A 20,959-nucleotide genomic window follows, 5' to 3' on the forward strand; every position below is an offset into this window, starting at 1 on the left:
GCCAGGAGACGACGCCGCCGCCGTGCTCGGGAGCGGTTTCCTTCCTGCTCCGCCCGCAAGTCATCACGCTCGGGACCAATGGGCGGCGCGGGCAGGCGGGGCGGGTCCTGCGCGACACCGCCCCGCGCGCCAGAGGCCCCTTCCCTTCCCTCTCGGTGACCAGGCGCGCAACGGACCCGTCCCACGCAGGGCGCCCCTTCTGCGGCTGCTCTGCTCGTCCTTTTCGGCCCTTCCCTGATCTGGAGCTCAGTGTGAGACTGGGGAGGGGCTGGGTGGCAGGACAGGCCCGGGAGACGGTCTGGCAGAAGCCTCCCTCTCCAGTCGCACAGAGGTTTGGTGCATCCAACTCCCCAGCCACGAGAGCCGCTGTCTCCAGGAGGAGGTGCCCTAATAGCACAGGGCAGCTTGGGGCTTTGGAAGGCTTGAGCTGCTTTCAGACCCAAAGTTCCCAAACTAAGGAACCTTGCTCCAAGGGAACCCCCGCTCCGCCACCCAACACGCACCACTAACCCTAGGGGATAGGAAGCATAGGACAGCAGGAAGAGCCTATGCTTAGAGATTTTCCCCCAAGTTCCACTCAGGTGGGAAGGTTTAGACAAGGGTGGTAGCAGGACGCAGAGGCCACACCCTCAAGGAACCAGATGGAGACCAAGGCTGACAGCTGGAAAGCGTGGAGGTAGAGGGTGGTGTCAGGACTCGAGAGCCTAGGCTCAAGCTGACCCTTAAGATCCACCCCCTGGTCTTGGGGTGGTCCAAGCTCAACCCCAGCTCCATGCTGCAGATGGCATTCCCAAACTGCTACTACCCCCAGCAAGAATTCAGGGGTTGAGGGGGCAGACTCCAGCAACCAGCCCAACTTTGGAGACCTAGCTGGCACTCAACATAATGCTTCTCAGATGTCTCCCTGGTCCAGGGCCCAGGCAGGTAACAGCCCAGAAAGGCAACCCTTGCTCTGGTAAAGCCACTTCCTCACAGCAACCCAGAGGCTGCCAACTTCTTGAGAGGGCTGCTGAAACTTTCCAGTGACAAACTTCTGCTATGACTCAGGGAAGGTTTGCCCAACATAAAGTGAGTGGGAAGAGATCTGGTTCTACAGAACGACAGAGGAGCAGAGGTGGCAGAGATAGGGACATAAGGCTGGACCTGCCAAAGGTTCCTCCATGCTGCTGCCTGGGGGACCTGGCTGAACACCCCGGTGTGTGGCTCTAACAAGCCAAAGTGAGGGGTAGAATAGCGTGCTGGTGGTGATGGAAGGGACGGAAAACTGAGGAGTCTGTTAAGATACTTTATTTTATAATCAAAATAGGCAATACAAACAAGTGGACATAACAAAGATTCATATAAATAACTGGTTATAAACTTTATGAGGAAAGATACCCGTGAGCATGGTGGCTGGGCTCCCAATGCACAGGGTGGAGACCAACCAGGCAGCTCTGCCTTTAAGAGGCAGGAGCCCAGAGGCTGAAGGGCTGGCTGGGTGGGGCTGCTCTGAATGGAAGGGATAAGTCACTCCATAAATAAAACACAAACTTGTAAAAACACTTAAGAAAGAGCCTCATTCAGGCCCAGGCATGAGGTCCAAGATGCTGCCAACAGCCCAAAGCTTAGCAAAAATCTTATAGTGGCTGACTGGCCCACACGTGGCCCCTGCCTGGCCTGGCTCCAGATCTAGAGGAGGCATGGCTGGCCCAACAACCAGATACTAACAAGTGTGAGATGCTCCCTAAACCAGGAGGCAAGAAAAACCAGAGGGCAAAGGGCTCGCCCTAAAGTCCCAGAGAAACAACCCAGGAAACACTAAAAGCTGTACTTTAAAGCTGACTTGTACTGGGTACTCTGAACTTTCAAGGAGGCCAGAGCAGGAAAGGGAAAGAAATAACCCCCACTGCCCCCAACACAAGAGAGGCACAAATTAGAGGGCTGGGCACAGGCTGTAGCCCTGGGTCAGGGGGTAAGCAGCTTGACAGTTGCTCTGTGGTCTCTGGGATATAATTCTGCCCAAGGCTAGAACCACAGAGAAGAGTTAGCACTCTTAAGTCCAGGAAGGGGACTACCTGGAAGGCCTGAGAACAAAGGAGAAAGGGGCTGTGCTAAACACATGGCCAGGGCCCTAGGGACACAAGGCAGCTGGAGAGTGGGATCTCTTGTTAAATGGCATGGTAGGCAGATTAGAGTCCCGGCTATAATCCCTAGGGCCCCAATCCTAGTAGTTACGTGCTAACCAACACGTTACCCTGAGGCTTCTGGGAGAACAAGAGCCCTGAGGAAGAAGCAGTGAGACCAGGCATGAGAAAACCCAGAAAGCCAGCTCAGTTCCCAGGAAGGCTGGCACATGGGGCCTGAGAATTCTTAAATGGCCATTGTTACTGGTACTTGCTCAGCCTTTCCAGGCCCCTCTGATGAGCTCTCTGATCAGCAGGACCAAGGTGTGAAGTGGGAATGAACATGGATCCATCCCATTGGATGGAGAAGAAAGGTGGACAGCCTGTTCGTCTCTCATGTCAGCCTAGGGCTGGGAACAGTTTGTGAGGACTTATCTGTTGTACCTGCCAAAAGTTAATTAGTAACTCACCGTCAAGAGTGAATTAACAGGACAAACGTAATCCAACATGCCAGTGTGGGGTAGGACACAGTTCCCTAATCAGCCCTTGGCCCCCAGATGCAGGCTCTCCCCTCCCCTCTGAGACCTCTCTCTGGGAATAGCAGACAAGAGAATGTCAGGGCAGAAACCTGCTGGACTAGGCTCTCAGCAGCCCAGCTCCTCCCTGGGGGAATCCCCCAGAATTCCTCACTGTGTGACACAGTTTTCTCCCATGTCCTGGGCATATCTGTCTGACATGGTGGTCCTTAAGTCCTCAATGTCACGACGCAGCTGTTGAACCTCTTCTAGTTTCCTCTTGATCACATCTGGCTTCTGCAAATCTAGCTGAGTCTCTGGGTGCTGTGCTGCTGGGGAGAAGACCATTTCAAGAGAATGTTAGTTACGAGACACTTTCATGTGGAGGGCGCAGTATGGATACGCAGTATCTTGAACCCACAGTCTTGGGACATGCACTTTAAAAAAAAAGCATCTGGGAACAGTGGGTTAATTTGCTGCTGAAGGTCCACTTTTAGTTTGTCCTGCATGCAAGTACCCCATAGCTTGTTTCCAAAAACAGATTTGTGAACACCTACTTTGTGAAACAAATAAATGTCCAGAGGGCAGTGGCCAGGCCTATGTACTCTATCTACATATTACCACAAGAATATGGGAAAGCGGGATGGGGGACAGAAGAGAAAGAAGGACCCTCCTTCCTGGGCCCCAGACTGATCTGAGGACTCACAGTGAATGCCCAGAAGCAGGGAGAGATTGGGGTCATGGCCCTGGGCCCTCTGGGTCACAATGCTACAGACAGCCTGCAGATCTTGAAGGCAACTGGCCAACTCCTGGTGCAGCTCAAGTGCCAGCTGGGCCGTGTCTGGTGAAGGTGGAGACCCTGGTTGGGCCTGGCGCAGGTGTTCCTGGAGCGTCAGATTCTTCTCAATCAAGTCCTGGTTTTGCACTGAAAGCTGAGCAGACAGATGGGTAAGCACATTAACTCAGGCCCAGGGAGAGGAAGAGTATCTGTGCATGAGTGTGTGGGTGTGGAAGGGATGGGTGAGTCATAAGCAGTGTCCCTCCTTCCCCAACCCTACCCCTGCCAACAGGCTTTTTAGCACTTCTCCCACTATCAATATCAGCCCTGGTTCTTCCTGTGGGTAGATTGGGCCCACAGGGCTCTAGCACTGGAGAGGAAGCCAACCCCTCAACTGGTTCTGAATCATCAGCATCCAAGTTTCTGTTCAAGAACCAGAGAAGATGCTCCCGCCCCTAGGAACTCTATCTCAAGCCAGTCCCTCAGCCAACTCTGTTAGCCAGGCTATTAGAGAAGGCTTAATGTGAACCGTGAAATCTGAGGAGACACTGGTTTCAATCTCTCCCTGCCACCCTGACAAAAGTGGCCACCAGCCAGCCTGATCACAGTGTGTCAGAGGAATAAAGAGCGTAAGAAAGACAATATGACAGCTAGTAGCCACTAGGTGGGGGGCTGGAGAAGCTGGAACCTGGAGGATCCAGCCCTGGAACAAGTCCTGCCTTTTCAAACTCTCACCTCAGTGGAGTCAGGCTTTATTACAAAAACCATCTATTCACGTATGTCTGTCTGCTTCCCTCTCTTCCTGACAGCTTAATCCACTTTCCTTCCCTTCCTACCTTGATTGTGTTTTTATAGAGTCTGAATAGAGTCCGTCTTTCAGTCCCAGGCCGTCCACGCACACTGGGCCATGTGACAATCCTAACTCAAGGAGGTTCGTTCCTAGGCACTAGGCCAGTCAGTGAACTTGGTTGCCCCCTGCTGACAGCTCTGTTTAGTGCATGAAGGCCACCAAATCCTCAGTCTTGAACTCTCCACACCCCAACCCCAGAAACCTGTGGCTTCAAGAAGATGAAGGAAGAGAGAATGACTCTCCCCATCAAAAAGCATTCCTGGGCCCAGCGCAGTGGCTCACACCTGTAATCCCAGCACTTTAGGAGGCCGAGGTGGGCAGATCACAAGGTCAGAAGATGAAGACCATTCTGGCCAACATGGTGAAACCCCACCTTGAGGAACTAAAATACAAAAAATTAGCTGGGCGTGGTGGCGCGTGCCTGTAGTCCCAGCTACTCAGGAGACTGAGGCAGGGGAATCGCTTGAACCTGGGAGGCGGAGGTTGCAGTGAGCCAAGATCGCGCCACTGCACTCTAGCCTGGCAACAGAGCAAGACTCTGTCTTTAAAAAAAAAAAAAAAAATTCCTAGGTAATAATTATGGACACGCTAAAACAGGCTGAGGGTCTGTAATATAAAGAATGATGCAATGCACCTTTCCTCTGCCCCCAAAGCTCAGTAGGGACCTTTCCCTTTCAAACACTGGAGCTCTTATTGGGGCAGAGATGGGGAGGGCAAACAAAGAAACCGGGTTTGTGCAGGCAAAACCAAGAGGTCTGACTAATGCTGCTCACCTCCTTCACGGCTGTGCGCAACTGCTGCAGGGCTGAATCCCTTCGCTGGGCCTCCTCTCTCAGGGCCTGGCTTGTTCCTTCTTCTTGAGCCACTTCCTGCTCTAGGCTCTAAATCACACAGCAAGATGTTGAGGGAACACAGTAGGGGTAACAAGTCTGGTTCGGACAATATAACCGTTGGCTTGGACTATATAATGACAACTCACCCTACCTACACCCTCCTAAGAAATCACTTTAGAACAGTCCTGATTTGTGACCTCCCACTTAAACTCTACTATAGCCCTTGACCACATACCAAATAGAGGTCAGCTTCTTAGCAGGGCATTCAAGGCCGCTGTAGCTCCTACCTACTTTTCTAGTCATATCTCTTTCCACCCTCCACATGGCCAGCCTCTACACCACCACGATGAATGACTGGCCCTCATCCCTGAAGGCTACAGTGTCAATGCTTCTGCTCACTTCTTTTCCTTTCTTCAAGCTGCTCTTCTGCTGTTACCTCCAGGAAACCTCCAAGGCTCACCTGAGCTGTCTTCAATCTGCAAATCCAGTCTAATTAATCCTAATCCTACCTTGCTATCATATCCATCATGGCTTACGAGTACATCTGCTTAATATTCTAGTTGGCTATGCACATGATCCTTCGCTCCACTCAAACATAACTTTCTTGAGGGCAGGGAATGTGCTATTCAGCTGAGTTCAGTATTTACTGAGCGCTTACTGTGACCAGCATCAAGTAGAACACCAAATAGTTCCTGTCTTTTAGGAGTTAACAGTCAAGTGCTCTTGACAATACTGTCTACTAAATGCTGTTCAGAGACACGGAAAGGGGTAGGAGAGCATACTCACAGGTACCTAATCTAGTGAGTTGTGTGTAAGTGTGTCTGTGTTTGTGTGTGTAGGAGCGGTCAGGGGAAGGGAGATATTTAAGCTTTTAAACTTCTGCCTCTCATTCTCTTCATTCAATTTTTCCTCAAAATTTTAAACTGATTTGAATGAAGTGTGAAATTTGTTTTATATTTCTCATTTGGTATTAATAAAAAAAAAAACTGCCAAGGAAAACACCTCGTGATCATGAAATAGCCAAAGTGACCATGATGAATCCATCTAATTCCAACAAATTCACCTGATAAATAAATATATATATATATATATATTTTTTGAGATGGAGTTTCACTCTGTCGCCCAGGCTGGCTGGAGTGCAGTGGTGTGATCTCGGCTCACTGCAACCTCCGCCTCCCAGGTTCAAGCGATTCTCCTGCCTCAGCCTCCCGAGTAGCTGGGACTACAGGTGCATTACACCATGCCCAGCTAATTTTTTGTATTCTTAGTAGAGATGGGGTTTCACCTTGTTAGCCAGGATGGTCTCAATCTCCTGACCTTGTGATCTGCCCGCCTCGGCCTCCCAAAGTGCTGGGATTACAGGCGCGAGCCACCGTGCCCGGCCTCACCTGTTATTTTAATTTGCCTAAGTAGTCTTATCATAGGTAAATGTGCCATTTAAAACGTCAGGCTTTTCCAAACTTTGCAGAACCCCAAGGGTTCTGGGAAACCTATTTTGAGATCCATTAAAAACTCTACTAAAAACCTGGGATTTTAAATGGGTATATATTAAAATGCTTGCCAGGCTTGACTACCTCCTTACAGGACTTGAAAGAGGTGAACCAGACAGACGTAGCCCAATCCACATGATGGCAAAGGCAAGACTGCAGCCTCCATTTATTCCCTCAAAATGAGTGCATTTCGGGTGTTTTGGTGTGAAAACTTTTAGAGTCCAAAGAGACGCTGAGTGAACCTGCTTTACCCAGGATTTCCTGGAGAACCCAGTTAAAGACACTCCCACTCTGGCCCAAAATAGAAACCTGGAGTCTTATTTGATTGTTCCCTATTCTTCAACCCCTACATCTTGTCAGTCACTGATTCCACTTGATGTTACCTCCTAAAGTCACTTAAATCTGTCCCCTCACATCTCCCCACTGCTATGCTGCCTTATGCCAGGTTCCCTCATCATCTCTCTTGAGAATTTCTCCAACAGTCCCCCTGGACCTTTCTTCTCTCCAGGATGCCAATCTTCCACATTTGAGCCTGAGTTGCAAACCTGACCACATCACATCCCAATTAAATGCTGTAATAGGCTGGGCATGATGGCTCACGCCTGTAATCCCAGCACTTTGAGGCCGAGGAGGGCAGATCACCTGAGGTCAGGAGTTCGAAACCAGTCTGGCCAACATGGTGAAACGCCATCTCTACAAAAAATACAAAAATTAGCCGGGCATGATGGCGGGCACCTGTAACACCAGCTACTTGGGAGGCTGAGGCAGAAGAATTGCTGGAACCCGGGAGGCAGAGGTTACAGTGAGCCGAGATTGCGCCATTGCACTCCAGCCTGGGCGACAAGAGCGAGACTCCGTCTCAAAAAAAAAAAAAAAAAAAAAAAAAAAAAATGCTGTAATAGATGCCCACCACCTACCTAAAGAATAAAAGCTAACTTAGTTGATAGATAAGGCCCTTCCATAGCCTAGAATGCCCAGGTCTCCATTTACCATCTTAAAATGGATACTTCAGCAGTATCAAACTGCTTGCAGCACCACATTCAAACTATGCTGTTTCATGTCTCCATGTTCCCACTCATGCTGTTCCTCCTGTGTGGAATCCAACACATCCTATCCAGCTCCTCTTCTTTGCCTGGCTAACTCCTCATCCTTCTAGGTTCAGGATCTCCAGAAACCTCTCTTTTACCTCCCTTCCTCCCACTGACTCTCCTGCGCTCCCCAAGGATACTGTGGGGACTGCTCTCACAGTGCTGTGCTGAAACTCCCTACTATATTTGTGTCCTCTCAGCAAGGCTCAAAAGCACTGACTGGGTCTCATTCTTTTTGTATCCCTAACACTGAGCAACTTGCATGGCAGAGAACAAAATAAATATTGGCTAAATTCTAGAGATTCCATCATTAAGTTCTGCCCACCATGTCCCAAGGATTCCTGCTCACCTGTACTTGTGAGCGCAACTGATCCATCTTCTGCTGCTGCTTCTCCACAATCTGAAAGGCAAAGTTATCAAGGAAGGCTGCGAGCACAAGGCTGATGGTGAGGACAGAGGGCAAGGGGGCTGCACTAGGACATGTGGTCTGGCTATTAGACCATTAAGAGTGAGACCAGGATAAAGATTAGTGAACTCTACTTATAGAAATATAAACCAGACTCCTAATCCTGGCTAACTAGCTTCACAGTACTGTGCTCCAATCACAAAGGTTCATACAGGAATGTAGTGTGGACACATGACCACTACTGGGGGAAAGGGAACTCTCACCCTAATAACTACAGGCCAGTGGAATCAATTTTATAAATAGCCAGTGCAAACTCTTGTTCTTTGGTACAAGGACATGGCTAAAAATTCAGTTTAATGAAGCTTGCCATTTCTAGCACTATGATGGTTGTTATTTACGGCTCTGGTCATACTGATTATCCAAGAAGGGACCCTAAACAGGCCTGGTTTCTTGTCTTTTAAAGACTGCAGGTGTTCTTTGAATCATTTACGGGTCTTCTTTTTTTACTGACCTGCAGTCAGTTTCACCAGCCAGCCCCTGGCTCCCTCGTCTTTGCTGAATTAAGAAACCAGGGCACCTCACTGGTTAGAACTCTGTTCAATTCAAGGGTTTCTGTATGGGCCTGAGCCATGAATAAAGTGCACCAAACTTTACTGCACCATTTTGGGTCATCTAATCTAGATATTCAGAGGCATATCACCCCTCCTCTTACTTTTGCCTATATTCTAAATGAGTAAAGTTTGCCTGTTACAAAGGATGACTATCTAAATACAAATTACTATGCAGAGTGACTTCTCAGAAAAGAAAGAAAAGCTCTTGGTAACAAATCCTAGATAGCCAAAAGCCAAGAATTCATGTCTCCCTCCCAATACCCAATCTTCTCTTTCCTCCCAGCCTACCCTCCGTTACAGCCTGGACACCCTCAGTCACCTTTTGGAGCGAATCATATTGCTTCTGCCAGGACTCCATTTCCACTTCTGGACCTTCTCCACTGGTCTCCTCCACAGACTGTTTATCTTGCAGGCTGAAAGACAGTGGCCTCTTCAAGAACTCTGAAGTTAGAGACAAGTGGCTTTGATTCTTGGTTCTGCTATTTATTGCACATTTTGAGGCAAGACACTTAGTCCAAGCGGTAGCTGGGGATAATACTTGGGTCTGTTGTAATATATGGGGTGCCACATAAAAGCTGCTCAGTGTATGTTAATTCTCTTCCCTAGGGGCCAGAATCTATACAATGTGACACCAGTTCTCTACCTGCCCAAGGCTCTTGTGTATTTTGTTTTGATATTTAAAAAATACATATTTATCACATGTATTTAGATTCTAAGTCATACATGTACATTGCAGGAAGTTCGGAAAATACAAAAGCTGTTTTCTTGGCACACACAGTCTGAGGCAAAGCCAACTTTGTCCTCTAACCCTACTTCTGACTCTAACCAATGGTTTCCTCCAGTGGGTCCCTACAATTACTTATAGCAAAGCCCATCTACTGAGATAAACAACAGGGACACTGTGGTTAAATATGGGATGAGAAATCCAATCTATCCCATTAGAAACTGGATTTGGTCCAAGAGGCTGTTGAAACACACCATTATTTTCAGAAACTGCTATTAATATGGAGAAGGCTCCCAAGACACCCTGAGAGTACATTATGGCATCTTGTTTTGTTCTGAGAACCTGTCATGGCAATGGAGAACAATCCCTAGGGCTGAGGAGAAAGGCTCCTGGTAGCCTTTAGCCTACATGGCTCGAACTGTGGATAACTCTCAGTTCTTATCACCAGTACCCACTTTTGAAAGTATACAGATACCTCATTTCCCAGTTTACAAAGTGCTTTCATTTATTTAACACATACATACTAAGAATTATGTGCCAGGCACTGGGTTAGATCCTTACAAAGGCTATGAAGATAAGCCCCCACTGCATCCATACTCCATGCCAAACATATAAAAGCCGCTTCCCGGCCGGGCGCGGTGGCTCACGCCTGTAATCCCAGCACTTTGGGAGGCCGAGGTGGGTGGATCACGAGGTCAGGAGATCGAGACCACGGTGAAACCCCGTCTCTACTAAAAATACAAAAAAAAATTAGCCGGGCGCGGTGGCGGGCGCCTGTAGTCCCAGCTACTCAGGAGGCTGAGGCAGGAGAATGGTGTGAACTCGGGAGGCAGAGCTTGCAGTGAGCCAAGATCGCACCACTGCACTCCAGCCTGGGCGACAGAGCAAGACTCCGTCTCAAAAAAAAATAAATAAATAAATTAAAAAAAAAAAAAAACCGCTTCCCATAAGCAGCTTTCCTATTATTCACAGTCCAAAGAAAACAAAGCTCAGATAAGTAAAATTATTTTCCCAAATCACCCAAAGTCACACAGGTAAGTGAGCAGGATGGCTATGACAAAAAACTAACTCTCCACTCCTCTCAATCCCACAGGGTTATTTACCTATGTCCAGTGGAGGAGAATTCTGCTTCTCTCTGCCTCAGGCTTTCCACTTGAATCTCCTTCTCTCTGCAGATTGCCTGGGTCTCCTCCAGCAAACTCTCCAGCTCAGTCACTTTCTCCTGCAGCTCTGTGCTCTTCAACTCAGAATCCTTAAGCTGAGAGACAGGATCCCATGTTTAGGTCAAATAGGCCAAGTGTTAGAAATGCAAAATGCTTGTTCCTCGGTGTCACAAAGAAATAGCAGTCAAACATATATTTAATTTCCTCAGCAAGGCAATTTTTACTGTCTGCAGAAAGGGTGCTCCTCGCAGATGGAACAATGGTGAGAGCACAACTGGACAGGGGAGGGGAAGGAGTTCTTATTCCTGACGCAAGTAGTCCCTACTGCTATGTCGTTCCCCTATTGGCTAGGGTTGAACCGCACAGTCTAAGCTAATTCTGATCGGCTATTTTAAAGAGAGCAGGTTTATGAGCCAGAACGGTGGGGTGAGTAGTTTGGTGGGAAGGACAATTAGGAACAGGTAACTAAAGGTGACTTAGGTCAGAGCAGGTGACCAGGGTGACTCAGGTCAAAGCAGGTAACTGGGATGAGTCAGGACGGAGCAGGTGACCAGGGAAACATATGTGAACTATTGATGAAAACTGGTGGAAAAGGTTGTTTAATGAAACTAAAAGCAAGAGGGTGAAGAGAACCAGGAAGTTAAACTTTAAAATAGTGAATCAAAGAGTAAGAGAGCTGAACATACTGATTCTTTGAAGAGAAACTTAGGGTTCACTTCAACATAAGGAAGACTCTGTCTGGGTACCTCAAAAAATTTGCAGTCTGGTTACAAATCTGACAATTGTGAGTCTGGACATGACTGCTTTGGGATTCTCCTTTCAGGAAGTCACAGATAACTGCATACAGCAGATGATGAAAAAGTTCCCCTGCCTGGCCACTCCCTGATCACCCCAGGCATGCCAAGACATTGCTGCTACCTGCTGGCTCTGCTTCTGATGGTCTTCCAGTGTGGGCAGGTCAGCCAGGTAGCGCTCCAAGGTCTCAATACGCTGCTGCTTCTCCCGGTTCTGCTCTGATTCCTTCTGGCATTTCTTTTTCAAATTATTGATATGTTTATCGCGACCTTTGACCTAGGAAAAGAAATGTCAAGTCTGTCTCCACCATTCACTCTACTATGACCCTGCTGGAGTGCAGTGGTGTGATCTCAGCTGACTGTAGCCTCCACCTCCCAGGCTCAAGTGATCCTCCTACCTCAGCCCCTGGAGTAGCTGGGACTATAGGCACACGCTACCACGGCAGGCTAATTTTTCTATGTTTTGTAGAGACAGAGTTTTGCCATGTTTTTCAGGCTGGTCTCCAATTTCTGGCCTCAAGCCATCCGCCCACCTTGGCCTCCCAAACTGCTGGGATTACAGGCATGAGCCACCACACCCAGCCACATCAACTTTTTTTGAAGCAACTCTTGAGGCTGTGAATGTTGTTCTACTGCAATGAAGGTAGGAAGCTAAACAAATTTTGCCATTTAGGATTTGAGTATAAAACTAAAGAATTAATGAACTTTCAAATCAAGGACAGAGAAAGGCTTCTAGGGCAGTTTTTAAAAACTGGCAGCATTTCTGTTGTAAAATACAGAATTTGTCTGGTCTCTGTACCTGGTTCCTGGGAGGTCTGTAACCTCTAAGCCCTTGGAATTTCCTGAATTGGACAGGAGTGGGCCAGAACCCATCATGAGTAAATTTATGCCAACACTATGACTCAGAATGGATGCAGATCACCAGAAAAACCAACTGCTTTGAGCCTAATCTACTACGGGGAAGGGAGAGGGACGGGTGATTGAGTTCAATCATGCCTACATAGATCAAACTCCAACTAAAAACTCTGGACACAGCAGCTCACTGGAGCTTCCTGGTAGGTAAACACATAAATGTGCTGTGTTTACATGCTCTTATTCCACAAGGAGAGGGCATGGAAGCTCTGCTCTCAGGATGCTCCTGGACCTCACCTATGTCTCTCTTCATTTGGCTGGTCCTGAATTGTATCCCACCCCCCACCCCCTTTTGAGACAGTTTCGCTCTTGTTGCCCAGGCTGGAATGCAATGGTGCAACCTTGGCTCACTGCAACCTTCGCCTCCCGGGTTCAAGAGAGTCTCCTGCCTCAGTTTCCCAAGTAGCTGGGATTACAGGCACCCGCCACCATGCCCAGCTAATTTTTCTATTTTTAGTACAGATGGGATTTCACCATGTTGGCCAGGCTGGTCTCAAACCCGACTTCAGGTAATCCACCCGCCTCAGCCTCCCAAAGTGCTGGGATTACAGGCATGAGCCACTGTGCCCAGCCCTGAATTGTATCCCTTATAATAAAACTGTAATAATAAGTATAGCACTTTCCTGAGCTCTGTGAGTAATTCTGGGAATTATTAAACCTGAAGGGGTCATAGAAGCCTACAGATCTGCAGCCAGTTGGTCAGAAATACGGGTGGCCTGAAGACCCCAGAATTTGCTGTTGGCATCTGAAGTAAACACAGTTTTGTTGAGAACTGTGCCCTTAAACCTGTGGAGTCTGACACTAACTCCAGACGGTCTGCATCTGAATTGGACTGCATTAGTATACATAACTTTCTGATAAGACATATAACCAGTTTGGTCAGAAAGGTAATATATTCTTCCCTAAATACCACACATGATATAAAGCCATGCAATCAACTGGAAAGTCTAATGAGACTTGAGAGAAAGAGCTATGTCCGTTTGCTAATAATCATATATTAAACACACGGCAGAAGGCCTGGCACAGAGCAGGTATTCAATAAAGATTTGAACAGAGGCTTTTTCTTCACCATTATGGTGCTTTGTTTTATTTTGTTTGCTTATGAACAAGGAAGCTGAGGAAAGCAAGAGAAAACAGAAAAAGTGATGCAGATCTACTAAATGTCAAAGAGGCGGCAAAGGCCTAATTTAATCCAAAGATATAACAGTACTAAGAAAGATCCCTGAAAATCAGCCAAAAGCTTTATCCTAGGTCCAATCTATACTCTTAAATTTCTGAACCAGTGATTTTCACATTTCAGTATGTATCAGAATCACCTGGGAAGCTTACTGAAAATGATAAACTGACCATAAATGTTCATCTCTTCTCCCTTCCAAAAACATCTTTAAAATGACAGAAAAGAAATAAAGTATTAACTGAGAAACAACAGGGGAGGAAACAAAAGTCTAGGAAAGATTTATTATTTTTTTGAGACAGGGTCTTGGTCTGTCACCCATGCTGAAGTGCAGTGACACGGACACAGCCCACTGCAGCCTTGACCTCCTGGGCTCAAGTGATGCTCCCACCTCAGCCTCTCAGTAGCTTAGACTACAAGCATGTACCACCATGCCCAGCTAATATTTAAAGAAAAAAAAAAATTTTTTTTTTTTGAGATGGAGTTTCCTTCTTGTTGCCCAGGCTGGAGTGCAGTGCCGTGATCTCGGCTCACTGCAACCTCCACCTCCCGGGTTCAAGCGATTCTCCTGCCTCAGCCTCCTGAGCAGTAGGGATTACAGGCATGCACCACCACGCCCAGCTAATTTTTTGTATTATTGGTAGAGACGGGGTTTCACCATGTTGGCCACGCTGATCTTGAACTCCTGACCTTAGGTGATCCACCCACCTCGGCCTCCCAAAGTGCTGGGATTACAGGCGTGAGCCACCGAGCCTGGCTTAAAATTTTTTATAGAGATGGAGTCTCGTCATGTTGCCCAGGCTGTTCTTGAACTGGGCTCAAGCAATTCTCCTGCCTTGGCCTCCGAAAGTACCAGGATTAACAGGAGTGAGCCACCATGCCCAGCCTATGAAAGATTTTAACGTTTTTAAAAGATGAAAGCGAACAGGGGAGATAAACGACTTGGGGCAGAAAAGTTATAATCTGCAGTGGGAGTTACAGACAACAGGGAAGAAAATCTGCTCCTCCCAACTCCCAAGAGCCTCTGAACTGAAGTATCAGCTCACTATGGAGGCAAGTATCAACCACAGATCTGAAAAATAGGGGAATTCCCTAGAAATCTATATACAAATTAGCTAGATATCAGCCTCACCCTGGGCTTCCCCATCAGGAGACTGTTCTCTGGAGAAATCAATGACAGAGATTCCCGACTCAAGAATACCCAGTCACAGCAGAGAGGGTGAAGTATTAGGCTGAAAACAAGTATAAGTAAAAATCTATGTATATGGCTGGGTGTGGTGGCTCACACCTGTAATCCCAGCACTTTGGGAGGCTGAGGTGGGCGGATTAATTGAGGCCAGGAGTTCAAGACCAGCCTGGCCAAAATGGTAAAACTTTATCTCTATAAAAAATACAAAAATTAGGCCAGTGCAGTGGCTCAAGCCTGTAATCCTAGCACTTTGGGAAGTCTAGGTGGGCAGATTACATGAGGTCAGGAGTTTGAGACCAGCCTGGTCAACATGGCGAAATCCTGTCTCTACTAAAAATACAAAAATTAGCCAGGCATGGTGGTAGGTGCCTGTAATCCCAGCTACTCGGGAGGCTGAGGCAGGAGAATCACTTGAACCCGGGAGACGGAGGCTGCAGTGGCCAAGATCACGCCACTGCACTCCAGCCCAGGCAACAGAGTGAGACTCTGTGTAAAAAAAAAAAAAAAAAAAAAGCCAGGTGTGGTGGTACATGCCTGTAATCCCAGATACTCAGGTAGCTGAGGCATGAGAGAGAATAGTTTGAACCTGGGAGGTGGAGGCTGCAGTGAACCTAAATCGTGGCACTGCACTCCAGCAACTCCAGAGTCTCCAGCGAGACTGTGTCTTAAAAAAACAAACAACAACAAAAAAAACTATGTATAGAACTGTGGGGACTCTAAGCCCAATCTCCTCAACACCAAGAATCCAAAAACTAAAAAGCATTCCTGCCTCTAGCCTCTCCACCAGGCAGCAGGTTGAAGATTCTTCCCTAGAGATTGACATTTGAGTGTTCCCAAGTGAAAAGGGTAGTCTAAGTCTGATGCTACAGTGAAGTCCAACAGGTAACCACCATGAATCTAGAGCTTTCATCCAGCTTTTAAATGGTTCCTTTTAATTTTATTTATTTTTTTGAAGGAGTCTCACTCTCATTGTCAAGGCTGGAGTGCAGTGGCATGATCTCGGCTCACTGCAACCTCCGCCTCCCGGGTTCAAGCGATTCTCCTGCCTCAGCCTCCTGAGTAGCTGGGATTACAGGCACCTGCCACCATGCCCGGCTAATTTTTGTATTTTTAGTAGAGACAGGATTTCGCCATGTTGGCCAGGCTGGTCTCAAATTCCTGATCTCAGGTGATCCGCCCGCCATGGCCTCACAAAGTGCTGGGATCACAGGTGTGAGCCACCGCGCCCAGCCTGCTTCCTTTTTAAAATGAATGCCCATCCATTCAATGATCACCAAGCCTCTAACATGAAAGACACCAAAAACAGAAAAAAAGGACCTTAAGAAAACAAGAAATACTATGAACAGATGTAAACATCCAAAACAATTACAATCAATACTGTCAGAGAGATACTGTACCCATGAAACAAAAACAGATGTATAAAATTCACTGAAGAAAAAAAGTGCAGGAAAAGCATACTATTCAGAAATACAGTTGTCCCTTGGCATACACGGGGGACTGGTTCCAGGACCACCTTTGTATATCCAAATCTGCTCATACTCAAGTCCCACAGCTGGTCCTGTAGAAACCACATAATGTCGGCCCTCCATATACTCTGGTTTTGCATCTCTTGAATACATGATTTTTGATCTGTGTTTGGTTGAAAAAAATACACGTACAAGTGGAACTGTGCAGTTTAAATGTATGGTTCCAAGGTCAACTATATATATCAGGGGAAAGAGGAGCTCAAGATAGATACTATTGTGGGTTTGTGCTGGGGCACAGAACTACTGATCTTTTTTTTTTTTTTTTTTTTTGAGACAATGTCTTGCTGTCACCCAGACTGGAGTGTAACTGTGAGATCATGGCTTACTGCAGCCTGCAGCCTTGACCTTTTGGGCTCCAGTGAGTGATTCTCCCACTTCAGCCTCCTGAGTAGCTGGGACTACAGGAGGCACCACCACGCCTGGCTAATTTTTAAAAATTTTTTGTAGCTTTTGCTATCCAGCAGCCATTCAACCCAGCCACTTCCAGGTCCCTGCCATCCTGCTCCTTTGCTTCCCGGGAACCAGTCCAGTTCTGAGCCGCCCACTGAGCCTCTGGGAATGCCTGGCTATAAGCTGGCTTTAATCTTGACAACCATGCCGCAGCCAGAGACTACTGCTTCTTTGAAAAGTATGATACAAGCCCTGATGAACAGAGGAGCAATAGTGAGGGACTTGGAAAACCTGGGCGAATGAGCACTTCCTTATAAGATCTTCGTCAACAGCACAGCAGAGGTGGGTATTTCTTGGTGAATTTTTATGCACCGGTAACCACAACTGTTGAAAGCATGATGGAGCACTTGTCTAGAGATGTAGATGTGATTAGACAGAGTACTGTAAAACATCCCAGGAACTAAAAGAATATGAAGAGATTGTCCTAGTCTCACTTGAAGAAAAGCTATATTCCACAAAGCAGCAGCAGTGAGGGCCAGGCGCAGTGGCTCATGTCTGTAATCCCAGCACTTTGGGAGGCCAAGGTGGGTGAATCACCTGAGGCCAGGAGTTTAAGACCAGCCTGGCCAACATGGTGAAACCCCATCTCTACTAAAAGTACAAAATTTAGCCCAGTGTGGTGGCATGTGCCTATCATCCCAGCTACTTGGGAGGCTAAGTCACAAGAATGACTTGAGCCAGAGAGGTGGAAATTGAAGTGAGAAGATTCACTAGATTTTAGCCTTATATAGAATTCCTTCACATTTGAGCAGCATGGATGAGAAGGAATAGTTTGCAAGCTTGGCCTTTAAGAGTGTGTTGCAGGTGCCGTTTGATTTTTCTAAAGTATTTTTAGCCCATGTTCCCCTTTGCTGCAAGAAGTAGGGAACTGCTCACTGACAAGCTTGTCTATCATCTGTGGTACCAGTGGATCATTCTTGATTTTGTTTTCATTAGTGTCATTTCTTTGTCAGCGAGGACTTTTTCCCTTCCAACAGTCACATCCCCCACCCCCCGCCTTTTTTTTTTTTTTTTTTTTTTTTTTTGAGACAGAATCTCACTCACTCTGTTGCCCAGATTGGAGAGCAGTGGTGCTGTCTCGGCTCACTGCAATGTCTACCTCCTGGGTTCAAGCGACTCTCTTGCCCTAGCCTCTTAAGTAGCTGAGGTTACAAGCGCCCACCACCATACCCGGCTAATTTTTGCTTTTTTTTTTTTTTTTTGAAATGGAGTCTTGCTCTGTTGCCAGGCTGGAAGTGCAGTGGTGTGATCTTGGCTCACTGCAACCTCCACCTCCCGTGTTCAAGAGATTCTCCTGCCTCAGCCTCCCAAATAGCGGGGACTATAGGTGTGCGCCACCACCCCCAGCTAATTTTTTGTATTTTTAGTAGAGATGGGGTTTCACCATGTTGGCCAGGATGTTCTCGATCTCCTGACCTAGTGATCTGCCCTCCTCAGCCTCCCGAAGTGTTGGGATTACAGGCGTAAGCCATCGTGCCTGGCCATTTTTGTATTTTTTTTTAGTAGAGACAGGGTTTCACCATGTTGGCCAGACTGGTCTCAAACTCCTGACTTCAAGTGATTCGCCTGCCTCAGCCTCCCCATATGCTGGGATTACAGGTGTGAGCCACCATGCCCGGCCAGTAAAAGCAAAACTTATAATACCACCTGGGATTGTAAACTAGTCATTCAGACTGTATAACCATGCAGAAATAAAAATTGAAGAGCAACGTATTATATGGGCAACTTTTGCTCTGAGTAATAAACTTGATTTTAGGAAAAACAAAATTTTTTTTTTTAAGAGAAAGAGTCTCACTATGTTGTCTAGGCTTGTCTTAAACTCCTGAGCTCAGGCAACTCTCTTGCCACAGTCTCCCAAAGTGCTGGAATTATAGGTATGAGCCACTGAGTCTGGCCAGAACTACTAAATTTTTTATTTTTTCGTTTGTTTTTAGAACTACTAATTTTATTATAAATCTATTGGTATTTAATTACTTAACTTAGATATATAAATTATTATTTTTTTAAACTCACTAACCCATCTTTATTTTATTTTTTTGAGATGGAGTTTCACTCTTGTTGCCTAGGCTGGGGTGCAATGGAGTGATCTTGCCTCATTGCAACCTCCGCCTCCTGGGTTAAAGTGATTCTCCTGCTTCAGCCTCCTGAGTAGCTGGGATTATAGGCATGCGCCACCACGCCCAGCTAATTTTGTATTTTTAGTAGAGACAGGGTTTCTCCATGTTGGTCAAGCTGGTCACGAACTCCCGACCTCAGGTGATCTGCCCACCTCAGCCTCCCAAAGTGCAGGGATTACAGGCATGAGCCACGGCGCCCAGCCTAACTCAACTTTAAATTTTCTTTTTTAACAAACCCTCTTAAGTCCTTCCAGTACCAACAACATCAGCATCACCTGGGAGCTTGTCAGAATCCAGCTGGGTGCAGTGGGTCACATCTGTAATCCCAGCACTTTGGGAGGCTGAGGTGGGTGGATCACCTGAGGTCAGGAGTTCGAGATCAGCCTGGCCAACATGGTGAAACCCCATCTCCACTAAAATTACAAAAATTAGCTGGGTGTGGTAGCAGACACCTGTATTCCCAACTACTTGGGAGGCTGAAGCAGGAGAATCGCTTGAACCCAGGAGGCTGAGGTTGCAGTGAGCTGAGATTGCACCACTGCACTCCAGCCCGGGTGCCAGAGCGAAATTCCGTCTCAAAAAAAAAAAAAAAAAAAAGAAATGCAGGATCTCAGGCCCCCTCCTAGAACTATGAATCTGATGTACATTTTTAACAAGATCACCAAGTGATTCTGAAACAATGAAGTTTGAGAAGTATTGCTCTAGTTGTTTTAAGTGGTCCAGAACTTTAACATTACTAAACTGGTTCCCCAAAAATACATGCTTTAGAGCAAGCCGTGAATTGGGAGATACCAACAAAACCAAGTAACTTTAAACCTAAGGCAATTATAAGAGTACTGGTAAAAATAAACACCCAAACTAGCTGTGCACATGGAATTTTTCTTTTTTTCCTGAGACGGAGTCTTGCTCTATCACCTAGGCTGGAGTGCAATGGCGTGATGGCGTGATCCTGGTTCACTGCAACCTCCACCTCTCAGGTTCAAGCTATTCTCCTGCTTCAGCATCCCGAGTAGCTGAGATTACAGGCGCCAGCCACCACACCCAGCTAATTTTTGTATTTTTAGTAGAGACAGGGTTTCACCATGTTGGCCAGGCTGGTCTCGAACTCTGGACCTCAGGTGATCCACCCATTTCAGCCTCCCAAAGTGCTGGGATTACAGGCGTGAGCCACCATGCCTGGCGCACATGGAATTTTTCTCTACTTTTTAGGAAGGGTGAGAAACCAAACTGAATGATATAAATATAACACAGGTGTATCTTGCAACAGTGCCACCTGGTATGAGTACTCAGGTTGGTTTTCTACCCAGACCAGCTGGTGGTACATTGCACAGCACAACGTGGGACAGTGAGGGATCATACAACTTTCTCTGACTGTTGTGGTTTTGTGGAGATGAAGCAAAAATGAGGGAGGGAGGAGAGTTCCATTTCTAGCAAAAAGGAGATCTGTGATGATTCTGTATGAGAAGCTCAGTGGAGGATCTCACCCAATTGTCTCCTTTTAGCTCCAGGAATGGGGGCCAGAAACAGCTTAGGCTTTAGAGTAGACAGCTGACTGCCAACTCCTTTGTGAATTAGGGCTATCAGCTACTCAGCTTACCCTTTCTTCCTGTTTCTTCACTTCCTCAGAATGCTTCTGCAACGCCACTTTGAGCGACTCTCTGATGAGCTGGACTTCAACTTCAGAAGCAGAGAGTTTCTTTTCAAGGTCAATCTTTTCTCTGCTCAAGGCTTCTGTCTTCTGTGCAAACTGTGCACGTAAGAAAGTGTTTTCTCGCTGTAATTCCTGCCAGAAAGATTCTCAATATGTAACTGTTCTCTACCCTTATAGTCTCATGTACTTTACTTATTCCCAGCATACTTCACAGTCAAATATCATTTTTCTCCAAGAATTTCTTCAAGAAGTGGTTCTCAACTGGGTCTTAGGGTTAACAGCATCAGCATTACCTGATGCTGTAATTTGTTAGCAATGCAATTTCTTAAGCCTAACTCCTAGGCCCACCAAATCAGAAACTGTAGGGATGGGTCCCAATAATCTGTATTTTAACAAGTGCTCCAGGGATTCTGATGCACATTCACATTTGAGAACCACTGCCTTAAAGCAATACCTAAGCCATTGTATACTGGAAGGAACCTAGGACAAGACATCAGAAGACCTGGGCTCAAAGCCTGGCTTCCCTCCACTCATTCTCTATATGATCTCAGGCAAGGTCTTCCTCTTTCTCGGGCTTCAATTCTTT

At 46.8% G+C, this 20,959-nt stretch overlaps 1 protein-coding gene and 1 pseudogene across 5 annotated transcripts in view; one reads left to right on the forward strand and one right to left on the reverse strand.

Annotated features, from left to right (window-relative positions):
- Nucleotides 1-1,271: 1,271 nt before the first annotated feature.
- CEP85 (centrosomal protein 85) overlaps nucleotides 1,272-20,959 on the reverse strand; it is a 44,074-nt gene continuing 24,386 nt past the window's right edge. For 3 of the 5 annotated variants that reach the window (XM_002811235.6, XM_054539624.2, XM_054539639.2), the window contains 8 exons: nucleotides 20,320-20,505; nucleotides 11,479-11,631; nucleotides 10,501-10,655; nucleotides 8,993-9,086; nucleotides 8,006-8,056; nucleotides 5,019-5,126; nucleotides 3,324-3,549; nucleotides 1,272-2,949 (listed from right to left, as the gene is read on the reverse strand). In XM_002811235.6, the coding sequence (XP_002811281.2) occupies nucleotides 2,789-2,949; nucleotides 3,324-3,549; nucleotides 5,019-5,126; nucleotides 8,006-8,056; nucleotides 8,993-9,086; nucleotides 10,501-10,655; nucleotides 11,479-11,631; nucleotides 20,320-20,505 (1,134 nt within the window). In that variant the 3' untranslated portion in view covers nucleotides 1,272-2,788. The remainder of the gene's footprint in view (nucleotides 2,950-3,323; nucleotides 3,550-5,018; nucleotides 5,127-8,005; nucleotides 8,057-8,992; nucleotides 9,087-10,500; nucleotides 10,656-11,478; nucleotides 11,632-20,319; nucleotides 20,506-20,959) is intronic. The other 2 variants (XM_009233390.4, XM_063714213.1) reach the window with 1 other exon arrangement.
- On the forward strand, nucleotides 16,714-17,077 carry LOC100461303 (small ribosomal subunit protein bS6m-like; annotated as a pseudogene).

This window comes from Pongo abelii, chromosome 1 (assembly GCF_028885655.2).
Source record: "Pongo abelii isolate AG06213 chromosome 1, NHGRI_mPonAbe1-v2.0_pri, whole genome shotgun sequence".
NCBI classification, from domain to species: domain Eukaryota; kingdom Metazoa; phylum Chordata; class Mammalia; order Primates; family Hominidae; genus Pongo; species Pongo abelii.